Source organism: Salvia miltiorrhiza, chromosome 1 (genome assembly GCF_028751815.1).
Source record: "Salvia miltiorrhiza cultivar Shanhuang (shh) chromosome 1, IMPLAD_Smil_shh, whole genome shotgun sequence".
In the NCBI taxonomy this organism is placed as follows: domain Eukaryota; kingdom Viridiplantae; phylum Streptophyta; class Magnoliopsida; order Lamiales; family Lamiaceae; genus Salvia; species Salvia miltiorrhiza.
Window position 1 is genome coordinate 60,731,514 of NC_080387.1, and position 19,091 is coordinate 60,750,604.

At 35.1% G+C, this 19,091-nt stretch overlaps 2 protein-coding genes and 1 long non-coding RNA gene across 3 annotated transcripts; 1 reads left to right on the forward strand and 2 right to left on the reverse strand.

Moving 5' to 3' along the window:
* Positions 1 to 7,802: 7,802 nt before the first annotated feature.
* Positions 7,803 to 9,120, reverse strand: LOC131000783 (uncharacterized). Its single transcript, XR_009093793.1, has 2 exons — positions 8,754 to 9,120; positions 7,803 to 8,161 (listed from the first exon to the last, which is right to left on the reverse strand). It is a non-coding gene; the product is annotated as an uncharacterized LOC131000783 (long non-coding RNA).
* Positions 9,121 to 9,822: 702 nt separating this feature from the next.
* LOC131000752 (germin-like protein subfamily 1 member 11) lies at positions 9,823 to 11,008 on the reverse strand. Its single transcript, XM_057926817.1, has 2 exons — positions 10,657 to 11,008; positions 9,823 to 10,527 (listed from the first exon to the last, which is right to left on the reverse strand). The coding sequence occupies exons 1-2, from the start codon at positions 10,763 to 10,765 to the stop codon at positions 10,007 to 10,009; spliced, it is 630 nt and encodes a 209-aa protein (XP_057782800.1). The 5' UTR covers positions 10,766 to 11,008; the 3' UTR covers positions 9,823 to 10,006.
* A 3,935-nt stretch (positions 11,009 to 14,943) lies between these two features.
* On the forward strand, positions 14,944 to 16,065 carry LOC131000660 (putative germin-like protein 2-1). The gene is made up of 2 exons (XM_057926686.1): positions 14,944 to 15,373; positions 15,441 to 16,065. Exons 1-2 carry the CDS (start codon positions 15,256 to 15,258, stop codon positions 15,977 to 15,979), a joined length of 657 nt encoding a protein of 218 aa, XP_057782669.1. The 5' UTR covers positions 14,944 to 15,255; the 3' UTR covers positions 15,980 to 16,065.
* The last annotated feature ends 3,026 nt before the right edge of the window (positions 16,066 to 19,091 follow it).

Below are 19,091 nucleotides of genomic sequence, written 5' to 3' on the forward strand. Positions count from 1 at the left end.
CATTGTTTGTCTCTACGTTGATGATATGCTAATTATGGGCAGCAACAATAAAATAATCATACAAACCAAGGAGATGTTAAAGAGAAACTTTGACATGAAAGATATGGGATTAGCTGACGTGATTCTAGGAATTAAAATCCTTAGAACACCCGAGGGAATAGTCTTATCACAATCTCACTATGTTGAGAATGTACTTAAGAAATTCAAAGCTTTTGATCTGCCTCCGGCTAAAACACCTGTTGACTTAAGTATACACTTAGCCAAAAATCGAGGAGAACCCGTATCACAATCGGACTATGCTAGAGTTATAGGAAGCCTAATGTACTTGTCAAATTGTACAAGGCCAGATATAGCATATTCGATTAGTAAATTGAGTCGGTTTACAAGTAATCCCGGAAAGGATCATTGGACCGCATTAACAAGAGTGTTGAGATACTTAAAACACACAATATCTCATAGTATACACTATTCGAGATATCCCGCTGTTTTGGAAGGGTATTGTGATGCCAATTGGATATCCGACACTAAAGACTCTAAATCCACAAGTGGGTTTGTATTTACCATTGGTGGAGGAGCAATATCATGGAAATCTTCTAAGCAAACATGTATAGCCCGATCTACAATGGAATCGGAATTTATTGCTTTAGACAAAGCCGGCGAAGAAGCCGAATGGTTAAGAAACTTCTTAGAAGATATTCCATGTTGGGAAAAACCTTTGCCCCCTGTTATGATACATTGCGATAGCATGGCTGCCATAGGGAGAGCAAAGAATAGTTTGTATAACGGTAAATCTCGACACATTCGTCGAAGACATAATACCGTTAGACAATTGATCACTACAGGAATAATGTGCATTGACTATGTAAAGTCAAAAGACAATATTGCGGATCCGTTTACTAAAGGTATTAATCGTGATCAATTGTATAACGCAGTAAGGGGAATGGGATTAAAATCCACACGTTAAGAACTTTCATAGTGGTAACTCAACCATAATGACTGGAGATCCCAAGAACTTGGTTCAATGAGACAACTAAATTATGGAAGTTCAAGTTGAGCACTTGAAAATTTTCAAAATCCATTCTCATAGCTGCTCAAGTGCAAAGCCTGCAGCTTGTGGTAAAGGGTAAGCCGTCAAAAGCCTTTAATGATTCCTATAGCCTTATTAGGTGGAGTATGGCAGGATACTCTTTATAGGAGATCACCTATACAAGTGAAGAAGTGGGGCCGCTTCAAATTATCAATAACACTTGTGAATCCAAGAAATGGTCCAAGGCCGAAATGGACACAACGTGAGAACGAAAGATATTAGATCTATTATTGTGTGTATGTTGTTGACTAGATTTACACAAAAGTTGACCGGTTCAAGACATCATGTTCACCGAGCAACGAGTAAATCCGATGGCATTACACTAAGGAAGGTTCAAAGCTAACAACTACCTATCCTAATGCAATAATGGGTCGTCGGGACTTAGTTTTTTGCATTTGCATTAATCATCATTCATGTGGGGGATTGTTGGAATAAATGGCTTTATTAGTCCATAATTACTTTGTAATTAATGGAATTAAATGGTATATTTGGAATCTACATTTTGAGTAGATTAATTTGGTATATTTACTTGTTCAAATCTATTAAGAATTGAATGAGTAATTAATGCCCAAAGATAGCCATTGAAGATGGGAATGTGGAGTGCCATCCCACATTGGAAAATTAAGGAAGTGTAAAGCTATTTATAAAGTGCTCTCCACCATAAAGGAACAATCAAGTGTGCTCCTCTATGGTGGACCTATGGTGCACCCAAGTAGGTTTTGACTTAGCCTTTTAAGGCTAAAACTCGATTCCTACGAGGAAGGTGCGAAGCACCTTCCGAGTCCGAGTCCGAGGCCGAGGCCGAGCACGTGCACGTCGCACTTGTCGCAATGGGCGCTTTGTAGGCGCACTTTGCACTTCGCTCGTTCGCGTCGTCGCGAGGAGCATTGAGGAGCCTTTAGTTTTGACAAATGAAACGGTGGCTCGGGTGACGTGGCAGGGTGGGCGGACGCTGACGTGGCACAGGCGGTTCCATGACATGGCGGATGAGGCTGGGCGGCTGCTTGGGCCGAACCATTGCAATGGTTCGGTCATGGCACCCCTTGACCGAATGGCTGTGATGGTTCGGTCAAGGCCTTTTCCCAACAGACGCACCCTTCCACCGCACCCCTCTACATACTATAAATAGGCCCTCCAGGATGTGGTTCAATTCATTCCATTCACATCATCTCCTATCATACTAGTTAGTGTTCATACTCAAGTCCCGAGTATCGAGCCGTTCGACCGGATAACGATCTCCTAGTGCTAAGGAATCGTCTATCGACCCTATACCGTTGTATCTTGGGGGCAATTACTATAGATCCGCAAGCACAAGAGCGGAAGTAATTTTGCCTTACGGAGAGAGATTTTATCTCGCCTCGGTTCTGCATTAATTCTTTTATCGTCATCCTATTTTCTACACTACCCAATAACAGTGTTCACGAGGTATATCCATAATTTCTCAGAGTTTGAAGATCGAATGTGGTTGGTTACAAGAGTTGATAGTTACACATTGTTGGCGTTGGTTTTTAGGCTAGAAGCCTGGACCTTGCATGTTGATAAACCAATCTTAGAATTGGGTGCTCGACAGACGGTGGCGGGAATTACGGCATGGAGTGGTGTTATCATCTTTTGCTTATTTATGTTTCTTTGTTTGTGGTGTCTTATGTTCCACAGCGGCTCTAAGTATTGTTGTTTATCTATTTTTATTTTACTCTTCTTATTGTCATATTTGATTCTCTAATGTTTGTTTTGACTTTCTTCATTGTTTTTATTTATTGTCCTTTCTGAATTCGTTCAATCCTTTAAACATGTCTTGGTTCTGCCCAATGACTGTGATTGCAATTCTTAGATTTTTTTTCGCTTCAGTTTTTATAGTATCACTATATCACCGATCTATTGAACACATTAGTTACTTACATTAAGTTGATCCTAAACGCTGTAGCAATGGTATATTCTCTCTATATCAAATAGGTTATTCAGGGTTATACATGGTAATTACAACAGATAGGTTGGCGTCCATATCTCTAGAAGAGGCCCCTCAAAAATAGTTACTTGCATAATTGCTTAGTTTCTCATAATTGTTTTATTGGAAATCGAGGCAAACCTTCTTCTGCTAATTTGTGTTCATACAATTTCGTATTATCATGGAACTTATTTGTATTAAAAAAATGTTCAGATAAACATCCAAAAGATTTTAATGAGATTTTCAAATTTTTTTTTTTTTGGAGCTAATCACTATTTTATTTTTCAAAGAATTTCATATTATTTTGATTTTTTAGTACTTTTGGATTCAATTAATGATAAATGTTCGTTTGAGACTTTTGCATTGTAATTCATCCAACTGTAGTTATTTTTTATTTCAAGAGAATCAATTGTAATTCTATTTTTGTTTTTTAAAGATCTATTTTTAAAATTGACATATTTGAAAAAAACAATAATTTTTACTTATATCCATTAATATAAACTAATCCGCCCGCCCATTAGATGGACGATGAACATTAAAATTGAATGTTATTTTAAATAATAAAATTATTAAATGGAATCAAAATATAAGCAAATGCGAAATATTTTTTTAAAATAAAATTATTCACATCTTTACAAAGTAAAGAATCTAAATTTAAAAACATAACAAATTTTAACTTTTATTCTCAATTGTAAAGGTTGGCACTTCAGCTATTGAAAGTACAAAGTTAAAGACTTATATATTTTTAAATTTATGTTCTTTATTGTGTAAATGATGTGATTATTTTATTTTAAAAAAATAATTCACATTTACTTATATTTTGATTCTTATTAGTAATTTATTTATTTAATTATGTCAAATATAATTTAATTTTGATGTTCGCCGTGCATCGCACGGGTGAGCGTACTAGTTTTATCATCAACCACAGCATCATATAAGCGACATGAATCTTCTTTCAAGTTCTTTGCATACTATCATTTTCAAATTCATAAATAGCGTAAGTGCATTCCTCATCATCAAAAGTCATATCAATAAGCATCGTGTCGTGAGGAAGATCCTCAACGAACACAGGCATCGCGCCGTGAGGGAGGCCTCCCTCAGCGGACACGGCATCGTACTGTTTGAGGGAGGCCTCCCCCAACAGACGCTAGCATCGTACCGTTGAGGAAGGCCTCCCTCAACGGACGTTTGACCGGCCAACCCTCTCATTGACTCACGGTCGCGTTGCATATATAAATATATATATCCTGGCAAGATAGCTATCCACTCAGGAATCGATCTTGTTAGCATCAAATAAACATTAGATAATAAGCATAAAGCATTAAAGCGTAACTCACATAGGCGTTAAATAATAAGCGTAAAGCATTAAAGCGTAACAAAGCGTGAACCACGTAGGCGCGTAACAAAGCGTAATTCACTTTAGCGTAAATCTCTTAAAAGCATAACAAAGCATAAATAATAAATTATAAAAATTTAAGCCGTAATTAAGCGTAAATAGCATAGTGTAAATTATTAAAGCGTGACAAGCGTAGATAATAAAGAGAAATAAGTTTAACTCATTTAAGCATAATAAAGCATAACTCATTTCAAAATCTAATTTTGCATTGTAAAGCATGAAAGTTACATAGTTCTTGAATAGCATTTTTATTTTATGCGTAAGAAATGCCCACCTGATAGCAAAGCTTTTCTAAGGTACTGTGACTCCTTGAGTAGTCCTTACTCTCGCGCTTGACCTTAGTAATGAGAATATAAAATATGACATTGCTCGAGAAAAATTCTCAATTTAATGAGAATGCGTAATTTAACTATGCATAACTCTCTTATTCAAGAATTATAATTCTAAAATAATAATCCAAGAATTTCTATTAATAACCCGCACTATAGGATCAATTAATAACATAAACTCGGCTTATGAGATCAGATTAATAATCTTAATTAATCCACTCATCTTAGGTATACCAACCTGCTTACTAATTAAATAGATCTGCTTTATGTAATCTATTAAGTGGAAGTAGCTAAATCCAATTAATCACTTAATAAATCTTGAACTAATCTTTAATCGGACTATCATAAAGGAAATACAAACAGCCCAATCACTTATAAGAGCCTACTTAAATGCAGCTCAATCTGAATTTAATAGAGAATCTTGGCCCAACATGAAAATAATTAATCAAACTTTATTATATGTCTAATTAATAATTATTGGGTAGCCCATTTAAAATAATTAAATCAAAGACACCCTCTCATTTTTTATAAACATTTTGTAGCCCAAAATACAAGGGCAGCCCAAGTTTATTATAAATAAATCGGCCCAACTCTTAAAACCTAGCCCAACACCTTCTTTTCTTCTCTATCAGTCACGCCTCACGCACACACACTTTCCATTATCTCTCTCTCTATCTTTATTAAAGCATAACACTCTTTCTCTCTCTCTTAATTAAAGCAGAATACTTTTCTTCAATAATATCGGTTCTTCTCTCTCTCAATTATCGAAACTCATTTTTTTTTTATAAGGCAGAACAACTCTCTCTTAATTCTCAGGACACAAAACGCTGCTCAACATTATCTCTCTCTCTCGCTCGATCCAGCCATCGCCGCTGCAAATCCGGCGAGTAGCCGTTCGTCCTCCTCCCTCTCCTTAATTCTCTCTCAAAACACTCTCTCACGGTTCCTCCAAATCCGCCGCACAGCCTCTCTTCCGGCGACCGCACGGCCGCTGCCCTCGTCTCCCTCAGAAATCCGCCGTTGGCGGAAGCTCGCCGGAGGATCAGCGCCGACCAGCCGCTGCCACCAGCTCCCTCTGATCTCTCTTTCTCACTCCACGCACGCTGACACACACACAGAACACGACGCACACACACACACGCTGCAGCAGCGACCGCCGGCGATACCACACCGCCGCTGCCGACCGCCGCGCCTGACCTCCAGCCCAGCCCTCTGCAACCCCCACGACGCACGCCCTCATCTCTCATGCTCCATCCTCGGCCGGACAACAGCGGCGGAGCCGCCGTCGAGCCCTAGCCCCATTTCTGGAATCGCCGTCGTCGCGGCCCTTCTCCGGCGCGATGGATCGCCGCCGTCATTCCCTCGGCTCGACTGAACAGGTACATCGGTACATCGATCTAGTCCCACTTCCTTTTCCTTCTACTCAAGTTCACTTCTCAAATTTACGTGAAGTCTTGGTTCTATATACTATATATGCAAGGGATTAATGGCATTGTGGGGTTGCTTCTGTGTTAGCATTTAATTTCTAGAGTCCAGTGGGAATCATAAACGCATACGACATTCTACATAACATGGGTAAATCTGTATTACTGAAACTTGACTTTGCTAAGTCCATTATGCATATATATATCTCAATTCTTTATTCTCACTTTCTAAAACATAAGCATACTTGTTGGTGTGAATCATGTAGCATGAACTAGAGTAAAATGAGATTAGCAATCACCTTGTGTGTTTTGTGCTTGGTTGGCTGCTGTGCTAATGAATTCAGGAGTGAATAAACTGAAACATAATTGTGGATTTTGCTTAATCATTACAGGCTGAACTCAAGAAGAAAATGGAGAAGTTTAAGTTGAGCTTACCTCTTGGGGTCCAGATTGAAATAAACTCTCTATGATTTTTGGTGCATAAAGGAAGGAGGGGGAATCGTAGTTGGTGATTTTCAGGCTACTATGAAGCCCTCAATTTATAGGCAGATTAGCCCGCAAAACTTGAAAACTATATACAGCAAAAGTGGAAATTTTGCTGCAACTTTTGACAAAAATGAAATTGGTTGGTGGCTGCCATATTTTTTTTTTTTTTTTTGACTAATAGTGGAATTCCATGTGGAGTAATCATCATAGGGTGCGTCTGATCCTAGTTGTATCTTAGCATGGCTTCAAATATTAAATTGTGACTTTTGCAGGGAAAATAGTATGGCCTTAGCAGAGTTAAAGAAAAGGGGCTGCTATGCGTGTACTATCCATATTTTATTTCTTGATTTTGTATATTCTATTGATAGTGTAGGAGCGTAGGGAGTGTGAAAGAAAAATGATGATTGTAAGTAAATAGAATTGAGGTGACTAATAAAAATCTCTTGCCTTAATTAATTAATCAAGTATTTATAAAACTAATATTGGGTTCTACTGAATAACGACGCTTCGTTATAACTCTCTACGAATTAAATATCTAATTTAACTCGTTCTTAAATTCGGAATTAGATCACGACTTCCAAGTAAATAATAGCAATAATATTTCTATCGCATATAAATTAATAACTTGACTTCGCTAAGTCAGTTATTAAACTGGATAATAAATTATTGAATGCTTCAATAATTCAATTGCGATCATATCACGCAATGGCATCAAATTCAGATTTCTGAGCTGAATTAGTTGATAACTAAACACTGGATTTACCAAAACTGAAGATGCAATATAACAATGATTGCAATCACTGATCCAAAAAAAAATAAATAAATAAAAGAGCGGGCTACTACATAGTGTCAGAGTCATTTAAAAAAAATGGGTCAGGATAGTCCAATTGGATCGGGTACAACCCGGGTGTACGATACATAATCAATTTTAGTTGTGAATTCAATCATAGATCTAGTTGTGAATTCACGAACATTAAGTTGTGAATTCATAGATCTTATTGTGAATTAAAAAACATTAATCAATTTTCAATTCCCTAGTCACAAGAAGTCGCCCAAACTAATTATTTTAAAATTAAAACATACTAATAAATTAAAATTAAAGAAAAAATAATTAGAAACTATAATAAATTGAGAGTGAAATACAATGCGACATAGATCTTTCTTTATTTCTTTCTCGATTAAAGAAAAATAACACTATTATGCAAAGGAAAATATATGCTAACAAGATCTTTCTTTCTCGATTAAAATGAAAATAAAATGACCAAATCCGCTCTTGTTGCGCTCTTTCGTTGAAAACATTTAATTACAAAATTATAATCTTAATCGTATCTTTAATTTATATTTGGATTTACCAAACCAGCTCTTGTTGCACTCTTTCGATGCACTGGCCATAACCACCGACACCATCGACGCCACGCCAACTCCCAGTAAAACTGATGCTCAATTCTCCCTCCAATTCCCACCTACTCACCCATATCGCCGCCGCCACAATCCCTACATCCATCACCGCCGCTGGAAAATCACTCGTATTGTAAAATGTAATTTTTTTTTTTATTTCAGTTAAGCATTTCATCCAGGGATATGGATCCAGAAATCTTTTATTGAGGGGGCACAATAAAAAAATTTGCATACTATAAATATAAAATGTGTTTAAAAAAATTATACAACATTATTCAAGTATATTAGAATTAAAATTTACGAGTTTTCATTGATTGAAGCATTTAATTGCATGATCGACCATCAAAAATCTATTTTTCAATATATACAATTAAACTATCAATTATCCATATATCTCTCTCACCCGATGTCGTAGATGATTCTTTATGATATTCATAAGAAAATAACCTTTCAAACTAAGTATATATTTATTGGGAATTGAATATTTAAAGATTTACTTATTTATTAAATATTTTAATTATATATATACACACACACACATATAATTAGTAAAAATAAATAAATAAATTATGGGGGCATGTGCCTCCCATGACAGGTAACGTAGATCCGTGCCAGATTTAATCAAACAGTTTCTGCTCAAATCTTAGAAAATCCCCAACTTCTTATTGAATAACAAAATCGAGCTTACCCTAGCCTTCGGAGGAGCAAATACGAGATAGAGAGAGAGATAGAAGATGGAAATAACGATGTCGGATCCATTGACGGCAGGGATAAGCAATGCATCTGGTTTGATGATTCTGTAGTAACTCCACTGCGACGCATTCAGCACCATACATATGTATGGGAAGCTCGAGAAATCTTCGGTTGATCGCTTCTTCTCATCGCGAAAGTTCCTCCGCAACAAACACGATCGGAATCCTCAATTTCGAAAAAATCCAATGATATCAAGAGATCGAAGATGAACTTACATAGAGGAAAGCAGGAGATAGAGAGAGTGTGTGTAGAGAGAGAGAGAGAGAGAGAGAAAGAGATTATACAGTGAGAGAGACCGAGAGGATGAGATTAGGTGTGGGTATTTTTTAATTTTAATTTTAGGGGCAGTTTAGTCATTTAACAGAAAAATGGGTAATTTTAAAGTTTTTATTTGAGTGGGTAAATTTTAAATTTACTAAAAGAAAATGGCTACTTTCATATATTGACTCTATTTATTCATTTTATATATTATCTTCCATAGCTATATTAATTAAATATCTATCTTTGGTTTTATATAAACCATTATTTTTTTTTGAATTTTTTTATATTAATTATATTATGCACACACTTTGCTAGCTAGTCTAGATAAAAATATGGAACTAGTAGTGCGCCATTTTTCACTTTTATATTCTTACATGAAAAATTCAATGTTTACAAGCAGAATTTTGTGTAAATTCGTTAACAATTACGTACTATTACACGAATTTTGGTTACACAAAAAATTTATGTAAATCGTGTAAGTGTGTAAGAATATAATAGTAAAAAATAGCTATTATATTAATTAATCATGTAAATCATGTAAGTGTATAAAATTGTAACGACTTAAATTAGAAAAAAAGAAAAAAGAATAGGTGTAATTCCCAAATTCGGTAAATATTTTAGATTACAGGCGATTAACCCTATTTTTTTTATGCTTATTATTTATCATTAGTTAACCCAACTTATTGTTTTCACCAACTATTAATTCATCTTTGAGAAGAAATTACTTTGAGCGCAATGTGGCATGCCAGAACAGTAAGTATTCAGTATTCATACGAAATATGCAGCACCAATATTTTTACAGAAACTTAACGATACAAGGATTGGAATTAAGCTTTATTCAAACAAGTATTCATGGCGTTGGATCACCACCTGAGAAATTGAACGCTATTATTTCATTAGACAAACCGAGTGAAAGTAGCATAATGATTAAAGCCACGGCTTTGTCTGCAAAGCTCTCACAGTGTACTCGTCCAGCTTAAACGCTCTGGCCAGATAAGTTGTGTTGATGGCTGGCTTCGCTGCGAAAACATTGTCGGGAATAAAAACAAAGCCGGGATTCTGGCTGTTAAACGACGCAAGCATAACACTCTTTGTTTTTGCTACATTTCGCACGGTGTGGACGAGCCCGACAGGGACAATATAGACGTCACCTTTGTTCAAAACTTTGCTGTAATATTTGTATTCTGGGTACGTGGTTACAAACCCGACCTCGATCATACCTTCCTCAATATAGAAGGTCTCCGACGCTCTAGGGTGAGTGTGCGGCGGGAAGTAGCCATTCCGCGCAAACTCCACGCGCGCACATGTCAAGCCCAGAGTGTTGAACCCCGGCACAGTGGTTGCGGTCGCAATGACGAAGGCGAGGCCGTATGCGTTAAAGCTTCCGGGCCGATCTAGACCACTGAGGAAGAAGTCGTCGGCAGTAACTGTTTCTGGGTCCTTGCATGCTGCAGCAAAATATATTATTATCATTATGAATACTTGTATAAGAATTCTTTTAATAGACGCGAGGAGAAATTTGCAATTTCTATATATCCGTAAAATAATTCAGATTAAGACTAAAGAAGGTTAGTTACCATTTCCCGTGGGAACTGCAACGCAGAAATCTAGCAGAGGACGAGTGTCGAAGGCAAAGGAGACGCAAATGAAATTGAAGAGGGCTATATGTGATGAACAAATTAGCATTTGAAGCCATTTGGAATTCTTAACTTTTTTATTTGTTACTAAATGCAAATCAAGAAAGCTTCCAGGTTTTAGGTTGTAAGAGTGGAAGCCTCTTTTTATAGAGGTGTTCCACTAAGATTGGAATGTTGTATTATTGTCATCTTTTCTATGGCGGAAAGATGACAAAAAATTTCGAACTTTCAGCGTTTTCCATCAATGATGATTTCTAATATGGTTTTCCAACAATGACGTCATTCGGCGAGATAAGCCATCTTTTCGTCATCGAATTTTGTATAGCGGGACATTTTATGGAAAAAACTAAAATTAAGGGATTTTTTAGGAAAGAATGAAAGTTCGGGATATTTTATGGAACACGCTGAAAGTTCGGGACATAATTAAAACACTATTAACCCTTAAATTCTCCGGTCATGTCGGTTGTATCGTACAATTCGGTTCTATCTCCACTCACCACGGCGCACCTCAACGCTTCCTGACCTATTCGGTAAAATATCATTTTTTGTTATTAGAAATGTATTTGTAATATATCATTTATTTTTACACAAATAAGTACTATTACTTTTACAAAAAAAAATCATTTGCACTAAGAAAAATATTAATTGTTGTTAAGAAAATACTACTATCATTTTATATCATGTTGTGATGTACATGATAATTTCATTTGTTATTGATAAAAATAAACATTTAATTGTTAATAAAAGTGTATTTGTTATTAGGACGGAGCGGGGCGGGCAGGATGGAGCGCGTGCGGATTGACCCGATCCCTATGGTGAGGGCAGTGGCGGATCTATTAAGGGCGGTGGGGGTACGGGTGTACCCCCAATTTTTTTTTTTACTAGTAGTATTATGAGTATTATGTATTTAGAGTTTTTTAATTAATTTTTGTCCCCCCAAACACCTCAACCGACTTGTATTTCTTTCATCTAAATATATTTGGGCTTGGGCCCATTAAAAGTCAAAAGTAGCGGTTGTATTTTGAGAACCTATAAATACAATATTTTGAAGAAATGAAGACTGGTCGGAAGATAAACTAGATATATAGTTATTTAATTTTTATTTTTTTTTACATCTTACTATCTTTAAACAATGTTTTATGATATAGTATTTTTTAACATTAAAGTATTTTTTATATTTATGTTTGTGAGATTATATTTTCGTACCCCCAATTTAAAAATTCTGGATCCGCCACTGGGTGAGGGAGACATAAGAGGAGACTCGCTCTTATATGTACTCTAAAATTAATTATACCCAAAAGTTGGCTAATTAAATTTGCCAACTATTTTACTGTTTCTTAATTCTTATCAACACATGCAGCAATTATTAATACTTTATTATATTTGACAAATTTCCTTTTTAGCGGACAGATTTTCATGAAATCTATTTTTTGACGGATAGGGTTGGCAAATTTCCATTTTTGCGGTCAAACTGTAGTAGAATAGGGTTGCCAAACTTTTCTTTTCTTTTTGGCTAAGTTTTGGAATAGCCAAAATGGATCATAAAACATAAATTATGGCAACTCATTGAAAAAACATAAATTTTGGCCATTTTTATAGCTTTGGGACGTTTTTGCCCTTAATTGGGCGGACTGGATAGGGTCAGGAGCGCGGGTCGCGTGCCGGGTAGGATCAGGCACGCAGGTCGGGTTAGGCACTTATGGCACTATTAGTGCCATAAGTGCCAACGAATTTTTTTTTTACTCCCCCTGCTCTGTCTACCCCCCAGACCCCCGACCCTACCCACCCCCAAGCCAAAAACAAAAAAAAAAATTTACTCCCCCTAGAAAAAAATAAATCAAATTTTACTTTTGTTATTTTATTTTATGGCACTAATAGTGCCATAAGTGCCAACGAAAATTCAAAATAAAATAAAGTAAAATGGTCTTTTTAGCACTTATGGCACTATTAGTTCCATAAGTGCCAAACATGCAGAACAAATATAGAAATAACAGCATCATCTAAACCCTAAATGGAACATTTAAACCCTAAATGGATAATCTAAACCCTAAATGGAATATCTAAACCCTAGGAGAAGTGTTTAAAAAGTTCCTTTTGGCTTGGGGGTGGGTGGGGTCGGGGGTCTGGGGGGTAGACAGGGCAGGGGGAGTAAAAAAAAATTTCGTTGGCGCCTGATCCTACCCGACACGCGACCCGCGCTCCTGACCCTACCCAGTCCGCCCAATTAGGGGTATATTAGGCATATTGCCTAATTAATGGCCATAATTTGTGTTTTTTCAATTAGTGGCCAAATATTGTGTTTGTATGTTCAATGTGGCCATTTGACACCATTGTTTCTAATTATTTTTGGAGTATAATGTACCTTCAGAATTGGATCAAGAAAATACGGGTCTTGAGGCGAAAAAATAGTAGGGGTACAATGCGTGTTTTTTATATTTTCTGACTAATGCATTTTCAAAATATTATTTTCATTTTGTTTGACACTAGCATGGGTATCAAGACGTGTTTCGTCTTCAATTTTATTATTAATATCTTCAACTTCAATATGTATTTCATATTCTATTTCTAATTATTTTTTAAATATATATATATATATCTTATTCTTTCAACGAGAACTTGTGAAATGGAGTATCTTTTTATGATTTATAACAAATTTGTCAAGTCCTCCATGTTGAAATTTTATTAACAAATTAATTCTTCTTCTTTTCTTTAAGTTTTTACAGTCACTTTCATATTTTCAAATAACTTAACAAAAATTTCAATAATAAAAGACAAAAAATACCAACTAAAACTAAAAGCTAAGAATCAATCATAAACTAGAAATTAAGAGATAGAACGATAGAGCCATGAGTACGAAAAAAGTCTAAATGATTGAATAGGCAAGATCTTGCAGTATTTCACAATATTAAAGAAAGATTTAATTAAGCAGATATATTAGAAAGATAATTTAAGAGATGAGAAGTATTTATTTTTTGAAGAGATAGTTTATCAACAATAACAATTTTAATGATTTGATGAGGTTTATTATAAGTAATTTTCGAAACAAAATAATAATATATTTGGAGTAGATTATGCAGCTATTTATGAATGGGATTTAATGAGATATTTTAGAAAGATAAAAAATCTGCATTGAAAAAGAAGTGAATGATATTACCTTTAAAGAGAAATGTTATGATACATATATATCTTATGTGAGCACCTTTAACAAAAGGGAATATAAATAAATTGGACTTTAATTTTTATGTAATTTATTAAATTAATGATCTCAATTACAATTTATGAAGTACTATTAAAATAAACATAAGTGTCTATAAAAAGGAAAACACTAACGAAGGTTAAACGTGAGCGGTGCTCACATAAGGTATGTAGCATAATTAGGGATGACAATTTACCTGCGGGTAACGGATATCCGCGAAAACCCGACCCTAATAGGGTGTGTTTGAGAGGCATTTGATATCCACAGATAGTTTCGTAGTTGTAATTCACTATCCATTTAGTTTGTGGGTATGAGTTTGGATATTTACTATCCATACCCACGAAATCCGTTTACCTGCAAAAAATATCCGTGAAAATACCCGTCAATTACCGATGAAATACCCACAAAATATCCTAAAAATATGGTCTTTGAATATGCATTTCATATATGGGCCAACATATCATATCTAAATAAGGCCCAAACACAACCTAAACCCTAAGGCCCAAACACTACCTAATATAAATAATTGTTTATTTCATAGGTCAAGGAAAGAATGGAAGTTTTTGGACATGTCTTGAAGATGAAGAAGAAGAATTCAATGAAGAGGGCTCTATTTCTACTGTTGAGCAATAATAGAACTTTGTTGGATTTTATATTTTAGTTGATTAAATTGGATTTAAACTTTGTTATTTGTGGATTTTAACATGGATGAAAGATGTGGATTCGAATTATTTTATTTGTGGTGATTATTATTTTTGTTTTAAATTTGTTATAAATTTATATTTAAATTCTGTTTCACGGGTATGGATAGCGGGTCATGGGTATCTGACGGATAGCGGGTGGCGGATATCCAACGGGTAGCGGGTATCCACGGGTAGCGGGTTTAGGTAGCATTTGATATCCACGGATAGTTTCGTGATTAAAATCTACTATCCATTTGGATAGTCACTATCCATGCCTGTCGTACCCGATTGTCATCTATAAGCATAATATTTCTCTCTCTCTCTCTTTAAGGGCTAAAAATAGTTCTTATTTTATATTCTATGAAGTGTTTTTTTATTTTAGCCTACCTATATATATATGTCTTATCATTGCACCACTTGAAGTTATTGTAATTTACAGTAGCTATTATCTCATGCTACACTAGCTGAAATAATAGAATTTAAAATTTTATATGCAATAATGCATATAATAAAATTTTAAATTAGTTAATAAGATTGAATTTTTCAGAAGGCAATAATGCATTCTTAGTGGAACAGCTCTATAAAAGGAAATAGGCAGTTTACAACCTAAATTTTATCTAGCATTCAGTAATAATTAAACAAAAAGATTGAGAATCCAAAATGGGTTCAAATGCCATTTTATTCATCACATTAGCCCTCATAAATTCGATTTGCATGTCCTTGGCCTTCGACCCTAGTCCCCTGCAAGATTTCTGCGTTGCAGATGCCACAGGAAAAGGTAACCAATCTTCTTATATAATTCTTCATATATATAGTATATGTTTAATTAATTGATATGTATGCAGGAGGATGCAAGGACCCAAACACAGTGACCGCCAATGACTTCTTCTTGGGCGGTCTGGATCGGCCCGCAAACACCTCTTTTAACGAGTACGGCGTTGGCGCTGTGGCTTTCGCGTCCGTAGCCACGGTGCCGGGGTTCAACACTCTCGGGATAACAGCTACGCGCGGTGTGATTGCGCCAAATGGCATCATCCCGCCTCACAGCCACCTTAGGGCATCGGAGGTCATCTATGTGGAGGAAGGTGTGGTGGAGGTCGGATTCATAACCTCCTATCCGGACTACAAATATTACACCAAAATACTCAACAAAGGTGATGTCTTCATCTTCCCTGTCGGCCTCGTCCACACCGGCCGGAATTTGGGGAGAAAAAACTGTGTGATATTTGGGGCGCTCAACAGTCAGAATCCGGGCTTTAATTTTATCCCCGACGCTGTTCTCGCCGCCAAGCCCGCCGTCAACAGCACTTATCTATCCAAAGCTTTTAAGTTGGACGAGAAAACTATCAAAGATTTGCAGACAAAGTCGTGGTTTTCACTCTAATAAATACTTCATGTTCAATTTCTCAACCACACAGATTGAACGCTAGAATGATATGTCGTCTCAAATAAAAACTTAATGTATTATTCCTCTATTTGTGTCGCTTGAATTAACATGCATATATTACTTCATACAAGTAAAAAATTTGTTAATAACAAAACCTATATATGCCACACTCATACTGAGGATTAATCCAATTAATGAAACAACACATCATATATCGGATTAATTACGAATCACCTTAAATTAAAATTTTAGATTTGAGCTGATGCACCATGTTTTGCTCGATTTGGAAGGAGTATATAAAACGAGTCTTGTTTACAAATTTTGATTTACCTATTACAGCCACATCAACATGGAAAATTATTGAGGCAACACCTTATCCATTCTAGCCAAAAGCATATGATAATTGGAAATCATAGTCATGTAGATAAAAAAAATGGAAATAGTAGCTATTTTGAATTATTGTGCCCTTACACACTTACACGATTTTTGTTGTGTAGCGAAAATTCATGTAACAGTGTATCTACGTAGCTATAATTTGCTTTTCCAATTAATATGAAAAATGCTAGAATGAGATATTATCTAGACAAGTCATAGTATAATAATTAAATTTTTAGTCACGTCAACAATTACACTTGAACAAAATTTAAATGTCGAATTAATCATCTGCACAAGAAGACAATTAATTATATTATAGTCATATTTAGGCCAACACGAAAAACTAACTATTTTAGTGGAAAAAGAAATTAAATAGTAATCAACAAGCAAATATTTGTTATTGCAATAAATTCATGAAAAATCACAAAGCTGGTGAGTGAATTAATGACCTCCGACGGCATTCTCATTTACCGGATTTAGAAACTTTTGCTTGCAACAACATCTTTTGGGTTGCAGCGAAAATATGTAAGAAACATCTATACTTTCCACTTGTGAGAAACATTGCAGTAAATTTAGATAGCTCGACCTAGTGTTTAATTAAAAGAGAAACGAGTGGGTAATCCGTCGAAATTCAACAGGTATCCTTCGATGTATAATAGTTTTAAGGTTATGATATTTTAACAAACTCTTAACAATGTATTATGAAGTGGTAATGCATGTGTATGAACAGTGGGGTCCCGAGTTCAAACCCCACTGCTCCCCCTCTTCAACTCTCACAAGTCAAAAAAATAAAAAAAATAAAAAAAAAATGAAGTGGTAATGCATGTTAACACATTTAATTAGAATAAGTGCTATAATATTAAATGAAATTATAATTGAAAAATAAGTTCACATTACATTTCAAGCTACTCCCTTCGTCTCATTTATAACGTCACACTTTCTTTTTTAATTTGTCTTATTTATAATGACACTTTTTAAAAATAGTATATGATTCATACTCACTCTACACATATTAAATAAGTACCATATCTAACTTACACTCTTAACACTCTATTCTCAATCTACGTGCTCATTTCTATTGTGTCTATTTCTATTTTGCCATTATAAGTGGAACAGAAGGGAATATAATAAAAACGTACAGATTTTTCGTTGCTTTTTTTTACATCTTTTTTAAAATATTTAGTTCATAATAAAAGAAATACCTATACTTTCACACATGTCAGAAATTAAACACTGCAGTAAATTTAGGGGTTAATTGCATATAACATCACGAACTTTGCCCGAAATTCATTGGTGGACGTCGTATTCCACCAAATAATTCCTGCAATCTTACCAAGAATTAAATGAGTATAGTAACAAGCAGGGTTGAACCACAGAGAACGGGTAATTGCAATCAAATTCCTAAAGATCTAATTTTTGGTGTAGCCACCACGCCTTAAAGTGATAGAAAAAATTAATTAACTAAGAAAGCAAATTAAATCAAATAAAATAACTCTTGAAATAAATCAATAAAAAGGTAACTCGGCTCAAATAAATCCATATCAATTTAATATCTGTTCATCGACACAAAGATTAATTAATCCCTATCAACCAACCAGTTATAGGATACCGTGATACGCACTGACATACCCCAATTCCTACTTACTGTGTCGATAGACGGCTAGATACGATAGTCCTGCCTATTTCCCTTATTAAAATATAACCTAGCTGGATACGCCAGTCTTAGATTTAATATTCTAATAGCATTAAGATGAAGGAACCCAGTTTAGACCAATTATCCTAGATACGCTAGTAATAATTAATCCACCAATTTATTCCTACTACGAACATGGTAGCTTTATCACTAATCAGCCCTATTCCAACAATTACGGATTGGAGGTGCTAATTGACTGTAATCCAATTAAACCTAAGTTGGCCAGACTTAAATAAAATCAGAATTATCTTTAAACCCTAGGAATAAATCGAAATCAATAGGAATCAATTATATGAACAATTAGGTCTCACAGGTTATTAAATCAATACTTCATTATTCTCGCCGAATTAAGAAATTAGCTACTCATAATTAAACTAGAAACAATTAAATAAATAAAAGCAAACATAAAATCAAGTAAACATGTAAATAACGAAAATAAAATAAATTAAAAAGCAAACTAATCTATTAGTTGAAGAAGAAAAACCAATTCTGCCAAGTAGAAGTCTTCGAAAGTCAATGCCACCAACTCTCCAAAGCAAAACCTTTGAAATATGTAAAAAGCGAAAAAAACTAAACTAATCAACTAATCAAACTAATCTCATAATAATCCTCTGTCTTGCAAAAACTAAAACTAATATATATGTATGCCCTTCCAATCTCTCCCTAATGTGGCGGCTGGGAGGAATTTTTAACTAAGGGAATTATTTCCCTAAAGTGCCGATACCTAGCCACACATGGGCCAATCGGCCATCACCAAAAAATAAGCCCAAAATAAATTAAAACAAGAGTATTAGGTTTTAATTAAATATAAAATAATTAACTTCAAGCCCAATCTCTAATTCTCTTCCATAAGCATTCAACTTGATCCAAAATTTCCGACTTTCATCATCTCCCGACATCTGTCATCTTCATTCTCCATCCACGCAATTCCTACGCAAAATGCCAACGAACTTGGGAAAAATCAAATAAAAACACACGACAATAAACATAAATCTAGACAACTAATTCACACACATCATTCATTTTCCACACGATCTTTAA